The sequence below is a fragment of the Mustela nigripes genome, chromosome 12 (assembly GCF_022355385.1).
Source record: "Mustela nigripes isolate SB6536 chromosome 12, MUSNIG.SB6536, whole genome shotgun sequence".
In the NCBI taxonomy this organism is placed as follows: Eukaryota; Metazoa; Chordata; class Mammalia; order Carnivora; family Mustelidae; genus Mustela; species Mustela nigripes.
In genome coordinates this window covers 64,917,331-64,933,639 of record NC_081568.1, presented here as the reverse complement: position 1 = coordinate 64,933,639, position 16,309 = coordinate 64,917,331, and the positions used below count along the sequence as shown (strand labels likewise).

Sequence of the window (16,309 nt, the reverse complement as noted above, 5' to 3'; positions counted from 1 at the left end):
GCCCCCCGCCCCCCGCCGGCCGGCTCCCCTCCCCCGGCCGCTGGCTCGCTCCGCTCGCAACGCTGCAGAGGCTTCGAGGCGGCGGCGGCGGCGACTCCTTCTTTCCTTCCCTCCTCCACTGGACGTCCGTCCGTCTGTGCGTCTGTCCGTTCGGCCTCGGTCCGGCCAGCAGCATGGCCGGCGTCAGCTTCAGCGGCCACCGCCTGGAGCTGCTGGCGGCGTACGAGGAGGTGATTCGGGAGGAGAGCGCGGCCGACTGGTGAGCCCCCCGCCCCCGCCCCCCGGCCCCTTTGTCCCCGCGCCGCCGCCGCCGCGCCTTTGTTTCCACCCGGCTCCGCCGCCCTGCAGCCAAGAAGGGAGGGGGAGACCCCGAAATGGTGCAACGGCCCGGGAGGGCCAGGGAGGGGCTGCCTTTGTGCGCGCCGGGGGAGGGGCCGGGCCGGGCCAGGCGGGGCACTGCCGGGCCCCGAGCGCCCACAGGCGGTCCCAGTTGCGCGGTGGGAGCGGTGGCCGGACGCCGGCCGGAGAGATGCAGGTTCCAGATGTGTGGCCCGGGGCCGCATGACCCTGCGGAAGCCCATCCCCCGCCCTCTGCCCTCCCGCCCTGGGCCCGGGGGACAGGTGTGCACGGGGCGGCCAAGGGCACCTTCGCCACCTTCGAGCGGGCGAGGACCGGGAGGGGACGAGGCGGGGACCAAGCCAGCGGAGCCAGCGCAGCCTGCCTGGCCCAGCCCGGCCCGGCCACAGCACAAAGGAAAGCTAGGGCGGGGGAGGAGCCGAGCGGGCTGGGGGCCGGGGCGCCCCGCCCACTGGGGGGCCTCTCGGAGTTGGGGTGTGATGGAAAGACGTTCATTTCCACATAGCAACCACCAAGCGACTCCTGTTCCCCTCAGGGGTCGCGGAGGAGGCAGAGATGAGTCCTCCTCTCCCCGACCCCGAAGGGGATTGCGGGGACTAGACAGCCGGGCTGAGAGATACCACAGGGACTGAACTGCCTGGCTAGGTGGCCAACTGGGGTCCCTGAAGGAGAGCTCTCAGGCACACAAGTGTGGAGGGAGCCCCGAAAGAGGCATGAGAGAGTGAGTAGATCCAGTGAGCCCCTAAGCCTCGTGGCCCAGTGGCCAGAGGCTCTCAGCAACCTGGTGGGGGAAAAGCTGAGCTACCCTCTCCCCCTTCCCCAGAGCTGTGGGAGCGATTGGACCACCTGCTCTTGGGCTGGAGTTCCGAAGGTGGGGGGTGGAAGCAAAGGGGTCCCACACTGCCCCATTCAGTAATCCTCTTCTCCCAAAATACTCTGTCCTGGGACAGGTGCCCGTTCTCTTCTCTAGGACTGATCTTCTCTTGGGAGGCGGGAAACTGAGGCACAGAGTGAGGATAGGTCTGAGGGACCTCACTGGGGCTGGCTTCACCCTTATCCCAGGAGGGCAGTTAGGTAGGGACACTGACCTGGGGGCTGGAGGCGGGGCAAGATGGCCAGGCGTCCATGCCAAGGTACTGCAGCACTGGCGGACAGCCAGGCCTGGAGGGATGGACGCGGGAGACAAGCTCTCATGTCCTGCGGGTCAGTCACAGGAGAGGCCAGCACAGGCTAAGCCGGCAGGCGGCCCACCCGTTGTCCCAGCCCTGCCCCAAGGGGGCTGAGATCATGGGAGGAGTTCAGGGCAAGTGGCCAGCTTGGCCTGGTGGAGGAGCTAGGCTTGGGGTAGGGGCCTTGCCTGCAGAGAGGCACAGCTTGCCTTAACACCCCTCTCTCACCCTCTGGTCTGGTGGTTACTGTCTACCATCACCCCATTTCCCTCTAACCTCTGGCAGCCCAGTGCAGGGAAACACAGCCACTGCTGGGCCATCTCCTACTTAGCTGGAGCCTGGGCTCCTACCTCCTAGCAGCATCCATGTGGCCAAAGCAAGTTATTCATCACTGGCATGCGTCACCCCCCATCTGGGTTGTGTGTGGGACACACACACACACACACCCTTGCACATGCACACATTTGGTCAATCCCGAGGGCCTGGATAGCATTTTGTAAAAAGGGTGTGAGTGTCCCATCCTGCAGAGTGGGGCATGAGTACTCCCAGTGCCCAGTACAGAGCCAGGGGTACAGTGGAGTCTTAAGACGCAGGGGCAGACCCTACACTCAGAGACCAAAGGAGAGCATCTTGGGTACAGTTGCTATCTTGGTCAGGGGCATGGGCACTGCCCTCCTGTACCTTGCCTCCTAGGGGGAGCTCACTTCTAGGTGGCAGAGGCTTTGAAATGGACTGTTGCTCCAACTACTCACTGTGTTGACCACACACAAGGGTCTCCTCCTCTCTGGACCTCTTGAAAAGAGAAAGCAGGGATAGGACTCTGCCCTATCTGGGACCCCCAGGGCACTTCCAACTCCAACATGCTGAGAGTAGAATTGTCCTGAGGGGTTCACCTGCCTTTGGTCCCCCCACCTCAGCTGAATGCAGGATCTCCCTGAATGCAGTGGCTACATTCCAGCCCCACCTCACCCTCGCTCAGTGTCCCTGGCCTGCGCAGTTTCTTCTGCGAGTTGGTGTCAATATCGTGGATATTTACGGGGGCTGTCTTATGCTGGCCCCGGGACCCAGTGAGTGAGAGGTGTCAACTGTCTGAATCAGCTATCTCTGCTTCACCCAGCTTACAGTTAGAGGCATTGTCTATCTCGAGGGGTTGAAGCTAAAGAGACATGTAGATTCCTGGGCCCCCCATCCTGATACCTTGTGGTTTCACCAGTTCCTACTCATTCAGGCCTGGGCTGCCTCTGATGTGTTTGGAAGCTCAGATCTAATGAGATCTGCGATGGGCTCAGAGGCTTCTTGCCATCCATGCTGGGGTATGGTGGGTGTTCTAAGGAGGGGCAGCTTAGGGCAGGACTTCCTTGGGAGCTGGTACTGGGTGCCTAAGGATTTCAGCAGGGGGTGGGGGGGCGCCCTGAGGTAGAGAAGTAGGTCTGGCCCTTCTCTGGAGGGAACCACATAGCCAGAGGCTCTCTGGTGGGAAACTTGTCCACTTGTGTTTGTGATTAGGGAACCATGCAGCAATCCCAAGTGTTTAATATGGATCTGGAGGTCTGGTTGGAAAGGCGGGCAGGGGCAGAGGTCAGGATTTGAAGGTCTGCTAAAGGCTTTGAACTTAGGTATTGTTTCTGCCAAGCAAGGACTGTAACAGTTAGCAGAAAAAGTTGCCCAGAGGTGGGTAGGCAAGGGTTGAGCGTGCAAGGGGTCCTTGGCAGGGCTGGTGTTCCTGGCCCTCAGAGAGGCTGACGAGTTGTCCCACGGGGGTGTGCTACCTAGAGCAGTGTCTGGCAACCAGGGTCTTTGAGTTCTGCCTCTGTTTCTGGTCTGTGGCATGGAGAGGGGCAGACCCCTGCTTCTCTGAGGGCCCTTTGTTCCCAGTGGTGGTTAGGATAGCCAGACAGGTGGTGGGACAGCTGTGCAGGGAGGCAGCTGCCAGGGTTGGGGCCCAGGCAACAGTTGGACCAGGAGCTTCCCAGCCCCACGGCCCACCTGTGTCCCTTTCCGGAGGGAGGGCTCCCGGAGAAGGGGGGTGGGGTGGGGGCTGGGGATCATTTGGCCCCGACAATGACTTGTGCTGACCTCATCTGAAACTGAGCCAGGCCCTCCTTTCCTTGCCTCCGCCCTCTCCTCCCTCCTCCTCCTTCTCCACCCCCGCCCCCTCCTCCCTCTTTCATCTTTCTCTTCATCCCTTCACTTCATTCCTTTCCCTTCTCTTCGTCCCCCTCTCCCGGGTTCTCCCTCCCATTCTCTTCTCCGCCACCCTGTCTCTCCTTCTAACCCCCACCCTCCTCTGCCTGTTCTGGAAGTAGGAAAGGAAAGCATGTGGAAGGGGCTTGATACCTCCTGAGCCTCTGGGACACGGCCCCTCACCCTTGCTCCACTGGGTTCCCAGGAGGAGACGTCTCTGCCTTCCCTTCCATGAAGTGGGTGCTTTGCCAGTGCCGCTGGGGGGTGGCGGGGAGCCAGGGCAGAAAAAGCTAGGGAGGAAGAGGAAGGAGGAAGGCTCCTAGGGTCAGCTTTCTGGTGAAACTAAGGCAGAAGGAAAGGCCAGCATTCCCAGGAGGCCAAGGCCGCCTGAGCTCTGGCAGAGGCCTGGGACTGGGAGGCCAGGAGAACATTCCCACCGGGGGTCTGAGGCTGGGCAAGAGTGAAGAGAGTGACTGCGGTGACCTCATCCCCATTTCTGAGAGGCAGAGGTTGAGGCCAAGGGCATGTCCCCAGGGTCCTTTGTGTTCAGGAGAATGTGGCTAGGGTGGGCCCGTCATTTGCCAATTGCCAAGTTGTCATGGTTACCAAGGGATGCCCAGCAAAGAGAGCACCAGGTTCTCCTCCCCCTTCCTTGCCTTGGGGGGAGGGGTCGTGGGTACTGAGAACACGCCAGGTAGGTTCCCCGCGCTGGCCAATGGGGGCTGAGGATCCTGGTAGCCAGGGAACGGTAACCAAGGAACCGTCGCCTTGGAGTCTCCATCTCACACCCGCTCACTGGGTTGTAGGCTGCCAGGGCCCGAGCTCTGAGAATGGGACACATGGGCTCCCTCAAAGCCAGCAACCAGGCAGTGATTTCTGCCCCCTTGCCTATTCCCCACCTGACTCTCGCCTCCCTCTACAAAGACCCAGGCTGCCCCCCCCCATGGGGCTTCAGCCAGAACTGGGGCCTAGCCCTGCTATCATGATGACATGGCAGCGCTAGACCAGAACCCCTACTCCTGTCCTGCCTCCTGGGTCCCTCCTCCTCTCCAGAGCCATCCCCGCCCAAATTGGCAGCCTGGGCCCTGTCAGTACTCTGAGCCATCCCTCCCTCTCCCCAGGGCCCTGTACACATATGAGGATGGCTCAGATGACCTCAAGCTCGCAGCATCAGGAGGTAAGAATTCCAGCCATTCCTCTGCCTTCCTCTCCGCCCCCTCCTCCGGTTGTTTTCTTTCCCACCCTCCTGGCTCTGGGCCATCTCCCTGCCTGCAGCCAGCAGACCCACACTTGTCTGCCTGTGTCCTTCCTCCAGCCACCCCAAAGATCCCCAGGGTAGGGAGGGAGGGAGGGAGCCATGCTTGCTCTTTGATTATGAGAAGACTGAGCTTCAGAAACGGAGAGTGACTTGCTCAAAGTCACATAGCTAGGAGGGAAGGGGCCTGGCAAGGATGGCCCAGATCACATCCACTTTCTCCAGAGCCCAAGAGTTTTATTTTACCTCACTGGGCATAGCACTGTGTGAGAGGTGATGATGTGCGAAAAGTGAGACATGGGGTGTGTGAAGAACAAACACTTCCTTGGTCCTAAATCGGGCCCTGGGGGATTCAGACAAAGCTTGCTGCTGCCTGTTGTCCCTGTCTCACAGCAGCACAGAGCTGCGGGACCTCCAGATCTCTGGGTGTGCTTGCAGAGCCCATGAGAGGAGTCTTTCCTTCAGGTTCTAGGCCCTTTGCAGGGCAAGGGTTCAGGAGATGGGGAGTCTGGCTTGATACCCTCCTTATTCCCCCAGATGGGGGTCTGCAGGAGCTTTCCGGCCACTTTGAGAACCAGAAGGTGATGTACGGCTTCTGCAGCGTCAAGGATTCCCAGGCTGCTCTGCCCAAATACGTGCTCATCAACTGGGTATGCAGCCGCGGGCTGGGGAGGGGAGGGAAGGCCCCAGGACACTTGCCCCTCTCCCCACTTCACCTACTGACGCCACCAGAGAGAGCCACACTAGTCCCTGGGGAAGACAACCCAGGCTCTCAGGCTGGTGCCCCCTCTTGTTTTTTTCCCAACCCCCTCTTTGTTGGGTACTTTGCAGGTTGGTGAAGATGTGCCTGATGCCCGAAAATGCGCTTGTGCCAGCCATGTGGCTAAGGTGGCTGAGTTCTTCCAGGTGCGAGTGGGGCTAGGACTTGTGGGGGCGGGGCCAGACCCCCAGGGCAGTGTCTCTCTGCTGGTGGGGGGTCACGGGATAGAGCCATGCTACCTGAATACACCTTCCTGCTGCAGGGTGTCGATGTGATTGTGAATGCCAGCAGTGTGGAAGACATAGATGCGGGTGCCATCGGGCAACGGCTCTCCAACGGGCTGGCGCGGCTCTCTAGCCCTGTGCTGCACCGGCTGCGGCTGCGTGAGGATGAGAACGCCGAGCCGGTGGTCAGTGTGTGCCTGGGGCAGGCCAGCCCTACCAGGGCTTCCCCTGCCTCCTCTGTGCCTGTTCATCTTCACCCTTTTGTGAAGGGGAGCTCCCAGAGCACTCAGCCCGTTTTCCTCACTCATGCCAAGCTGTTTGACTCTGCAGGGCACTACCTATCAGAAAACTGATGCAGCTGTGGAAATGAAGCGGATTAACCGTGAGCAGTTCTGGGAGCAGGCCAAGGTGTGGACCCCGGCCCCAGCTTTCAGGCTGAGCTGCCCCTCCCTGATCCCACCCCAAGGCACAGATCTGGCCTCTGTCCCCAAGTCCCTTGCTCATGTGTCCCACCTTGTGCGCTACCCCAGCTGAAAGAGGGAGTCGTTTTGGCTTAGCCCATAAGGCGTAGTTCCCAGAACCTTCCGGTCCTAGGTCAGGGTGGGTTGGAGGGGTGGGGGCGGGCCCCAGCTCAGGGCCTGCACTGCCTTGGTATGGGGGGTTGCAGAAGGAGGAAGAGCTGAGGAAGGAGGAGGAGCGAAAGAAGGCCCTGGATGAGAGACTCAGGTTTGAGCAAGAGCGGATGGAGCAGGAACGGCAGGAGCAGGAGGAGCGGGAACGGCGCTACCGAGAGCGGGAACAGCAGATCGAGGAGCACAGGTTGGCCCTGCCCCACCTTACGCCACCTGTGCCAGGCCTCGTGCGGACCCACCCTAAGGTGTGCATGCCGGCTTATCATTCCAGGAGGAAACAGCAGACTTTAGAAGCCGAGGAGGCCAAGCGGCGGTTGAAGGAGCAGTCGATCTTTGTAAGTTTCTGGCCAGGGCTCCCCATCTTCTGGTGAAAAGTGAGAACGGTCCCTGGGTGCTTGGGTCTTGGCAGGAGGTCTCGGAGGCATGGTTATCAGTGGCTTGGGGACAGTTCTGGGTGTTCGGAGTACCTCTGCATGGGCACAGAGTGTCCTAGAGTATCAGGCCAGTCACCTGACCATGGAGGTCTCTAGTCCCTGGCTGTGGAAAGAGACCTCCTTGAAGAAGCTTATTCTGTAGACTGATAGAGAAAATCTACCCTGACCTAGACCCTCACTGACCAGCCCCACCCCCCTTGGAGCCTAAGAGGCTTGGAATGAAGTAGACACACTTACTGCACTTGGGGGGCTGGAGGCCTGAGTCCCACTGCAGTTGTGCTGCAGAGCCACATGACTGAGTTCGGGCCAGCCTTGGGAGCATCTGTGCACACGTGGGTGTCGTTCGAAGGGTGCTGTCTGGCCTCCACACCTTGGCATGGCCAACAAAGTCACACTGGAGTTGAGTCTTCATGCTTTGAATGGAATTTTGTATTTCGGAGCTGAGGTCATTCAGGTGGGAGCATGGTAGAGTTCCGACTGGGAGGCGGCCAGTTATCTGGCTGGGGCTGTGCTGGCCAGTTGTGCCATGAGGAACCAGACAGGAGGCTGGGAGGGCGGAGGCCAGACAGCCCTGCAGCCCCTGGCTGGAAGTGGCTGTTACAGTTCCCTACAGTCACACCAGCCCTGGTGGTGGGGACGGTGAGTGGATAGTGAGCTCCAACTTTAAGTGTTCATTAGGGGGGCAAGACTTTTCATAAAAGTAACTGATAAAGCAAGTTTATTTTAAATCGTGCCAAAATGTCCGTAAAATGTGCCTTCTTGACCATTTTTAAGTGTACGGTTCAGTGGCGTTAAGGTTCCCAACAAATTCACTTTGTACAACCGTCATCACTGTTTATTTCCAGATTTTTTTTTTCAATCTTCGCATATTGAAACTCTGTCCACATTAAACACTCCATCCTCATTCTCTCCTCCCCCAGGCCCCTGGCAGCTGCCTTTCTGCTTTCTGTGAATTTGATTACTCTTAAGTACCTCATTTGAATGGAATCGTGATTTTTTTTTTCCTTTTGTGACCAGGTTATTTCACTTAGTACAGTGTTTTTAAGGTTCATCCACATGACAGAATGTCCTCCTTTTTTTTTTTTTTTAAAGATTTTATTTATTCATTTGAGAGAGAGAGAGTGCACACAAGCAGGGGAAGCAGCATACAGAGGGAGAAGCAGGCTCTCCACTGAGCAGGGATCCTGATGTGGGACTCAATCCCAGGACCCCAGGATCATGACCCGAACTGAAGGCAGAGCTTAACCAACTGAGCCACCCAGGCGCCTCAGAATGTTTTCCTTTTTAAGGCTAATAATATTCCATTGTATGTATGCCCACATTTTGTTTATCCATTCAAAGCGAGTCCACTTTGAAAAAGCTTATTTTGACAGAAATTTTCACACACACACACACACAAAGCCTGATAAACTAGTATGGTGACTCCCTGAAGTGATCACTCTTCAGCAGTTGTCAGAGTTTCAGGCAAAGTCTTAAAGTCTCGTGCCATTATTAGTCTCATCTAGCCCTTCAAGTGTGGCTCATATGACAGTGACTATGGATGTTCTAGCAGGTCAGTGTGGTACCCTACAACTTCAGGCCCTCTTAAGAAGGTCCCATGTGAGAACTTTGGAATTTAGAACCATAAAATGCTTTCCTGTTGCTTAAGCTGTTGTTCTGCTTTCTTTTCTCTGTGAAGAATTGCCTGCCTTGTCTGAGTTCCCATTTTGCCTGGGCTGCCAGGGAGCTCTCATGTATCTGAAAATGCTAGGGCACAGCAGAGCTTTTGACCCTCTGATTAGTGTACTGATCTCACTTTCCACCCTGTAGCCCTAATTTGTTTCAATGTTTTGCTCTTTGTTGGTAGTTCAGGTTTTGTGGTGAGCTTGCCTCCAGTCCTTTTTCTGAATGAGGCAGAGGAATCCGGTGAGGTCCCCCAGGCAGGGCTGGAATACCAGCAGAGGCTGGTGGGATATAATTTATGGGAAGGCAAGGGGCCTGACTGGAGCCCAGTGGGCTGAGGAGCAAGGGAAATTTGATTGGAAGGAGAGAGCTAGGTAGGAGGAGGACTTGAGATCTCGTTCTGGAAGACTCAAAGCTGTAGTTGGAGGGACAACTCTTGAGGCAGGTACCTGGAAGGGTCACTGTCTTAAATTATCCTGAGAGAAAAGCTTAAGTTTTAGGTTACGGGCGCAAAACAAAGAAGCCCTGCGACTCCCCCCACCTTACCTGCAGCTTCTTCCCCCCTTGGCCTCAGCCCCTCGTGCCCCATTTGCCACACTCGCGGCAGGAGCTGCACTGATCCAGAAGCTTGGCTGTCGTGAATTCGGTTGAGCAAGCACATTCCACTGACATGTGCCACCACATGCCTCTGGCCACTGAGACACAGATCTGACTGCTCAGTCCTTGTCACACACGGAGGATGGGGCAAGGATCCCAGAAAAAGGAAGTTAAGATACAGTGTACTCTGCAGTGTGTGCCTGGACCACCTCGTGGAGACCCAAATAGGCTAGGGACCTCTTCCCCAGGAGGCAGTGTTCACACTGAGGCTGGAAGCGGGAAGAGCTGGACCTGGCATGGGAGATGGGAATTTGGGGCAGGAGAGCTTTGAGCTCCTGTGCGAAGGCGTGGAGGGGGGAAATGGCGTGCCTGTTCCAGGAACTGTGACCACATCATGCTACAGGGTGTGTGGGTGAGTCAGGGCAGGAGGCGGGTGTTAGAGAGGTGACAGGCTAGATCAGACAAGGGGAAAGGGGACATGAGACAAACAAGGGGCCCCATCTACATTTACTGCTGGGGTAGCAGCCTCAAAACTGCAGTGTAGTTAGCTGGTACAGTGCAATAGGGAATGATGGGGACTGCAGTGAGCGGGACAGCATGTGCCTGGGGTCAGGGTTCCTGCAGCACAGCTCTGGCCAATAGTTGCTTTGGGGTGTGTCCACTGTGGCCAGGACTTCTGGCATTAGAAGAGAAATTGGGAGATCCTGATTTTGGTATGAAACTCCTGATTTTTAAATGGTAACAACTAATATGTTTTTAAAATACCATACTGGCAAAACAAAAGCTGTCTGTGGGCCGAGCAAGTACTCACTATACTGGTGATGTTGAGCTAGAAAAGATCCTGGTCTGATGTGGATTTTGGAAAGATCTTGTACGAGAGGAGAGCGAGGGACAGGTGGCTAGTGAGAAGCCCTTGGTCATGATGCCAGGATCAGGGCAGCAGTGATGGGGGTGTGGTTGACTGGGTGCTGGAGTAGGAGGCCCAAGAGCACTTGGGTACAAAGCAGGGAGGGCTCCTGAATGGTCCTGGATGCCTGGTCAGATCTGGGGGTGAAGGAGCAGGAGGAGTTGAGCGAGGTACGCAGGGGCCTGTCTGAGCTGGAGATGAGGTGGCCCAGGGCTTTGCAGGTGGAAAGAAGGAGCTACGTGACCGGCTAGTGCAGGGAGCCAGAGGTGCCACCACGAGGCCCCTTCCTGCCAGGTTGTGGAGAAAACGTGGGGCCTGTAAAGCAGCCAACAGCTCAGGGGGAGTGGGGTGCCCAGGACACTGTCCATTTGGTTTCCAGGGTGACCAGCGGGATGAGGAGGAAGAAACCCAGATGAAGAAGTCTGAATCGGAGGTAGAGGTGAGAGCTGGGAAGAGGGCGAGTGAGGTGAGCAGGGCTCACCTCCTCTGGGCCTGCCCTCACCCTTCCTCCGTGCCCCTAGGAGGCAGCGGCCATTATTGCCCAGCGGCCTGACAACCCGCGGGAATTCTTCAAGCAGCAGGAACGAGTTGCATCGGCCTCTGCAGGCAGCTGCGATGCACCCTCACCCTTCAACCACCGGCCAGGTAGTCCCAGGTCCCACCCCCACCTGACCCCAACTTCTCAGGTTTGGGGCCTGAGCCTCTCTGCGACTCTTTCTTGGAAGGGAAGCCTTGCCCAAGGACCCCTTGGAGAAGGCAAGGCCATTCACTGAGTGTGCTTTCACCCACCGGTTCCACGGTGGCAGGACCGAGAGGGGCTCAGGCCGGGGTCGGTGTTGGCCTCGGCTGAGCAGTGGGCAGTGCTGGAGGTCGTCTGGGCAGTTCTGGCATGGGCTGAGGCACCCCCCTGGCTGCAGGGAGCTGCCCCACTGGGGTTGAACTAGGTCTTGCCTAAAGGGCTGCGGGTGCATGTGGGGCAGGCTCTGACCCTAGGCCTGAGTTTAAGCAGCCTGGAACCAGCGCCCAGCGCAGCTTCCACCTCCCTCCACAAAGCACCCTTCCACTCCATCCGCTGCTCTGCGTGTTTGCCCCTGCTGTGTGCTTGGCCCTGTGCTGGGGTTCCAGGGGTGGGGCCCGCTGTCCCGTGATGCTTAGAGGCTGGCTTGGTGTGGCAGGCTCATTGTTGTGTGTGCCTGGCGCTGGGGGGAGTCGTCTGATGGCTTGAGGCTGTGGCCTAGTATGGCTGATTTTGTGCCCTAGCTGAAGGCACTTTGGACTTCTAGGGCCAGCTCTGGGGGCGGGTGAGGCCTTGGGGCGGGGGTGGGGGAGACTGACCCTCTCTTGTCCTCTGTCTCTCTCTGTCTGTCTCTCTCGGCAGGTCGTCCGTACTGCCCTTTCATAAAGGCATCGGACAGTGGGCCTTCCTCCTCCTCCTCTTCCTCCTCCTCCCCTCCACGGACTCCCTTTCCCTATATCACCTGTCACCGCACCCCAAACCTCTCTTCCTCCCTCCCATGTAGGTAGCAGCCCCAGGCTTCAGTGGGAGGGGTAAGGAGGGCCCCGCTTCCCAGCAGTGCCCCCACCCTCACTCCCCTAGCCTGACCGCTGATCTCCGGTGTTTGCCCCCAGAGCAGGTACTACCTGCCTCTTTCCCTTGGCCCTGAAGGGGCTCTGGCCCCAAGGGGCCTGGCTTATAGGATTTGGAGCTGTGGTCTGGCCCCTGAGGGGCCTGGGGGGGCTCCCAGCCCCCACCCAGACTCCACACAGGAGGTGCTGGCCAGACCCCAATGTGGACAGTCCTGGTCCCACCTGGCTCCCTGGCCCTCCCTGACCAGCCTGGGGCTTTGTTTCACAGGCAGCCACCTGGACAGCCACCGGAGGATGGCCCCTACCCCCATCCCCACCCGGAGCCCATCGGACTCCAGCACGGCTTCTACCCCTATTGCCGAACAGATTGAGCGGGCTCTGGATGAGGTCACATCCTCGCAGCCTCCGCCACTGCCACCGCCACCCCCTCAAGGTGAGTGAGGGGCTACACCCTAGCTGCCCTGGGGCTCCCACCAGTCCCTGGGGTGGCACCCCCATGGGGCCATGGTGACAACTCAGGGATCTGAGCCCTCCGCCGCCACCCAGAGTGTCTTGCGGTGGCTGTGGCCGGGAGGAGCCCTGGTGTTGCGGTCCAACCTGCTGTCTCTCGACCTCAGCGGTTCTCCCTGCAGTGGGGATCGTCCTTCCTCCTGGCGCTGCCGAGCAGATTGAAGACTTGAGGAGATAAAGGGGGCTGCAGGGCCCAGGGGGTGTGCTGGAAGGCGCTCTGTGTGGAGCTCTTAGTGGAAGCCTTCAATTCTGGAAGCCGGTGACTCCTCAGTGGGTGGGCTGAGTAGAGTAGGGTGGCTGCCCCAGGCCTGCGTCCTTTCCCAGGATGCTGACCACATGCCTATCCTCCATGTGTGCTCTGACAGAGACCCAGGAGCCTGGGCCCAGCCTGGATAGTGAAGAGACCAGCCAAGAGGCCAGATCAGCAGCCCCTGAGTCCTGGGCCAGCCCCACGGAGGAGCCCCCACAGGCACCGGAGCCTTCCCCGGGGCAGCGCAGCCCCACGGAGGACTTGATGTTCACGTCTCCAGAGCAGGCTGTCCTGGCTGCCCCTCTGGAACCTGCCGTGGCCAACGCCGCCGCAGCTGACGCCCCGGCCGCTGATGCCATTGAAACCGATACTGCCACTGCTGACACCACTGTTGCCCACACTGTCACTCCCGCCACGGCCAGCCTCATTGACCTATGGCCTGGCAATGGGGAAGAGGCCTCCACAGCCCAGGCTGAGCCTAGGGTGCCCACACCTCCCTTGGGTGCCGAGGTCACTCTGGCAGAGGTCCCCCTGCTAGATGAGGGGGCTGAGGAGCCACTGCCACTGGCAGGCAAAGGCTGTGCCAATCTTCTCAATTTTGATGAGCTGCCTGAGCCGCCAGCTACCTTCTGTGACCCAGAGGAGGAAATAGAAGGGGAGCCCCTAGCTTCCCCCCAGGTCCCAACTCTGCCCTCGGCTCTAGAGGAGCTGGATCAGGAGCCAGAGCTGGAGCCAGAGCCAGAGCCCCACCTGCTGACCAATGGCGAGACCACCCAGAAGGAGGGGACTCAGGTGGGGCAGGGACAGCCTGGTGGAAGGGTTGATGGGAGGGCTTCTAGCAGGGGGTACACCCTTTCTCTGTCACCCACATTACTGGAGGGAAGCTCCATACAGTACTTCCTCCTTGGGCCTGCTTTGCTTTTTTGTCAAGGCAGGCATATGTTTCCCTGGAAACCACTGATGGAATCACTGGTTGCTGGGGAAACGAGCTCAGGCCTGGTAGGTCAGCCCTAGTCCTCCTGGGTGGGACCCAGTGACCTGGAGCTTTCCTCCTGCAGGCCAGTGAGGGGTACTTCAGCCAATCACAGGAGGAGGAGTTCGCCCAATCGGAAGAGCTCTGCGCAAAGGCCCCGCCACCTGTGTTCTACAACAAACCTCCAGGTGAGTACTGGGGTGGGAGATGGGAAGAATTCCGGTAGGGGGGCTGGGTTCCGGTGTGAACATACGCACGTCCACACACACAATGGTTGGCGGTGCTGGGTTCAAGTGTTTGCACACACACAGCCACGGCTCCCAGGGGTTGGGGGACATAGCCGTGGATCTGCCGGGCCTTAACTCCCCTCCCTTCCCAATATCACAGAAATCGACATCACCTGCTGGGATGCAGACCCAGTACCAGAAGAGGAGGAGGGCTTCGAGGGTGGTGATTAGCGGTGGCACCCGCCCTCAGGCTGCCCCTGCCAAGGCCGCCCACCTGTGCCGGCCTCTGGCCAGACGGCCCGCCGCGCCTGCACTCGCAGCAGCTCCGCCTGGCACCCACTCCGGATTCCGGCCCTGGCCCGGGACTTGGCCGCTTCCTTACCCACAGGGCCTGACTTTTACAGCTTTTCTCTTTTTTTTAAAGTTGATAGGAGACTTGTACAGTTGACTGGTTTTCCTCCCGTTGGTAGTTGAGACGCTGTTGCAAATTCTACCCAGTCCCCGCCCGGTCCAGATTGTAGCTCTTAGTCCTCCCTGCTCACTCAAGCTGGCCGGGGTGGAGGCCTCACCCTACCTGGGGCCTGGCGTCGGGGGAGCTCTGGTGGGAAAACGTCCCACCTCTTTTCCTAGTTTTATGTTTCTTGGAAAAATATCACTTTGTATTCTCTGTCCAGGGCTTCAGATATTTTGCACGAATTTTAAAACATGGCAATAAATGGCTCGTGGGCTCTGGCTCCCTGGGACCCCCTCCCCGCCCATCTCTTGACCCCTCCCTGCCTGGCCCAAAGGAAGTCGGCCCAGCTGGGGCCCCTCAGCTTCCAGGCCCTTTCCTGCCCCCCTCCTGCTGGGCAGGTCCCAAGCTGGAGGCCCTAGGCGCTGATCAGGTCAGGGCTGTCAGTGGGGCCCGGGGCTTGGACGGCCCCTCCCCAACTCCTCCCTCTTTGCTTGGGTTCCTTTTTCACGTTCAGTAACTGTTTTTTGGAAAGCACAAACTTCTGTAACGGGTCGTGCTCATGTCTGTTAATAAAGAAATCCAGATCCCTTCGGGCCTGCGGCTCCGGGCCTCCAGGGGCAGATCTTGGGTGTGCCGCCTGCCCTGACCCCAATTCCCAACTCTTCCCACCTCCAAGGTCACTGGGGCCACCCTCACCTTGATCTGATGGGCAGGAAAGGTAAAGTCTGGGGCTTCCAGGGGAACCAGCCTATGAACTTAGGTTCCGTACCCTCAGGCCAGTTTGCAGACAAAAGGTGCCCTCAGGTTCTGTCCCACCAAGGCCCAGGCATGCCTGGCTACCAGAACCTTGGGCGCAAGCAGTGGGTGTCCCCTCCGCTTGTACCAAACCAGATCACACACCTTTATTTTCCTCAAAATGTAACAAACGGGGTAAGAAATCCCCCCCCCCCCCCCCCCCCGCAGTCCAAGGGAAGCATTTAAAAAGCCCCGCAGTCAGGCCACAAGTCCGCGCGGGTGGGGCCCAGAACGCCCGGCGCCCTTCTATACGGCTGTAGTCCTCCCAAACAAGGGGATGGAGACCGGCAGACGCCAAGCTCCATGCTCCAGCGGCTCGCGGCTGCTGAGCTCGGAGTCGGTCCAGCTGGGGAAGACCCGGCGGCCACGGTCCGCTTGCAGACAGAGCGCAGGGCAGGGTGGCGCGGGCCGTGGAGCGCTGGGCAGGTGCAGTGCCGATGTGTAACCCCGGTCCAGGAAGAGCGGCTTGTAGCTGGGCGGCGGCTGCTCCTGTTTCTCCGAGCTATCTCGGCGGCTCAAAAAGGGTGTGACGATCTTGCGATAGAGGCCGCGCGTGTCTGTGAGCACCTCACTGTAGGGCGGCGGCGGCTCGGCCATCAGCACCGCCTCTTCATAGCACGGTGGCTTGGACATGTCCGATTCCGCTGCAGAGTAGGAAGCGGTCCGAAGGGTGAGGCCCCCGGTCCCCCTACGGAGGCCTTGGCCAGTTGCCAACCCCAGGCCCAGCCCGCTTCCTCCAAGATACCCAGAGAGGCTGTCCAGTGGAAGCCTCACTGTCAGCAGCGACCCCGCCCACCCTTAGTGGCCCGCGTTGCACCTCCACCCCCCGGCGGAGATCTGGACTTACCTTGGCGTGGGTAGCTCCAAGGCCTCGGCGGCACCGCTAGGTGCGCCGGCGGCGGGTGCGGAAGTGCGTGGTGGTGTGCGTGCGGGTGTGCGTGTGGCTGCGCCGGCCCGTGGTGCAACAGAGGGTGGACGTGCACGTGCTGATGCGCGTGCGCCGGCGCCTCGAGGCGGCCGCGCTGCGGTGGTGGCGGCGGCGCCAAGCCTGGGGGGCTTCCAGCCAGGCTGCCCTCGAGCTCCAGGGGTTCCAGCTCGAGGGCGCGCAGGTTCTGCTCACGTAGTCGCTCCTCCTGTCGCCGTTTGAGGCGGCGGCGCAGAAAGCTGCAGAAGCAGCAGAGTAGGACGATGAGACCCCAGATGAGCCAGAAACCGGCGAAGCACGTGAGGAACGTGTAAGTGCCCTGGGACATAACCATGGCGGCGGCGGGGCGGCGGGTCCTCGGCTGCTTCACTGGGCACTGGGCTCCTCTGCGTGGCCCCGGGCCCGC

At 59.4% G+C, this 16,309-nt stretch overlaps 2 protein-coding genes across 3 annotated transcripts; one reads left to right on the top strand and one right to left on the bottom strand.

Annotated features, from left to right (window-relative positions):
• DBN1 (drebrin 1) lies at positions 1-14,400 on the top strand. 2 transcript variants are annotated; one of them, XM_059417472.1, is made up of 15 exons: positions 1-259; positions 4,833-4,888; positions 5,504-5,616; positions 5,798-5,872; positions 5,989-6,135; positions 6,281-6,358; positions 6,618-6,769; positions 6,854-6,917; positions 10,562-10,621; positions 10,704-10,827; positions 11,561-11,698; positions 12,038-12,202; positions 12,645-13,321; positions 13,588-13,690; positions 13,890-14,400. In XM_059417472.1, the coding sequence occupies exons 1-15, from the start codon at positions 174-176 to the stop codon at positions 13,958-13,960; spliced, it is 2,109 nt and encodes a 702-aa protein (XP_059273455.1). In that variant the 5' UTR covers positions 1-173; the 3' UTR covers positions 13,961-14,400. The 2 variants fall into 2 exon arrangements, with proteins under 2 accessions (XP_059273455.1, XP_059273456.1); XM_059417473.1 differs by lacking the exon at positions 11,561-11,698 and having other exon boundaries at positions 5-259.
• A 743-nt stretch (positions 14,401-15,143) lies between these two features.
• On the bottom strand, positions 15,144-16,238 carry PRR7 (proline rich 7, synaptic). Its single transcript, XM_059417471.1, has 2 exons — positions 15,826-16,238; positions 15,144-15,622 (listed from the first exon to the last, which is right to left on the bottom strand). The coding sequence occupies exons 1-2, from the start codon at positions 16,235-16,237 to the stop codon at positions 15,225-15,227; spliced, it is 810 nt and encodes a 269-aa protein (XP_059273454.1). The 5' UTR covers position 16,238; the 3' UTR covers positions 15,144-15,224.
• Positions 16,239-16,309: the final 71 nt, after the last annotated feature.

What these genes read in the sequence shown, in the direction of transcription:
- DBN1 (XM_059417472.1), top strand. Translation starts at nt 174, where the DNA reads ATGGCCGGCGTCAGCTTCAGCGGCCACCGCCTGGAGCTGCTGGCGGCG. An exon ending in CAGCAGATCGAGGAGCACAG is followed by an intron (nt 6,770 to 6,853) that starts GTTGGCCCTGCC and finishes TTATCATTCCAG; the next exon opens with GAGGAAACAGCAGACTTTAG. An exon ending in TGAAGGAGCAGTCGATCTTT is followed by an intron (nt 6,918 to 10,561) that starts GTAAGTTTCTGG and finishes TTTGGTTTCCAG; the next exon opens with GGTGACCAGCGGGATGAGGA.
- PRR7 (XM_059417471.1), bottom strand. Translation starts at nt 16,237, where the DNA reads ATGGTTATGTCCCAGGGCACTTACACGTTCCTCACGTGCTTCGCCGGT. An exon ending in TTGGAGCTACCCACGCCAAG is followed by an intron (nt 15,623 to 15,825) that starts GTAAGTCCAGAT and finishes CCTACTCTGCAG; the next exon opens with CGGAATCGGACATGTCCAAG.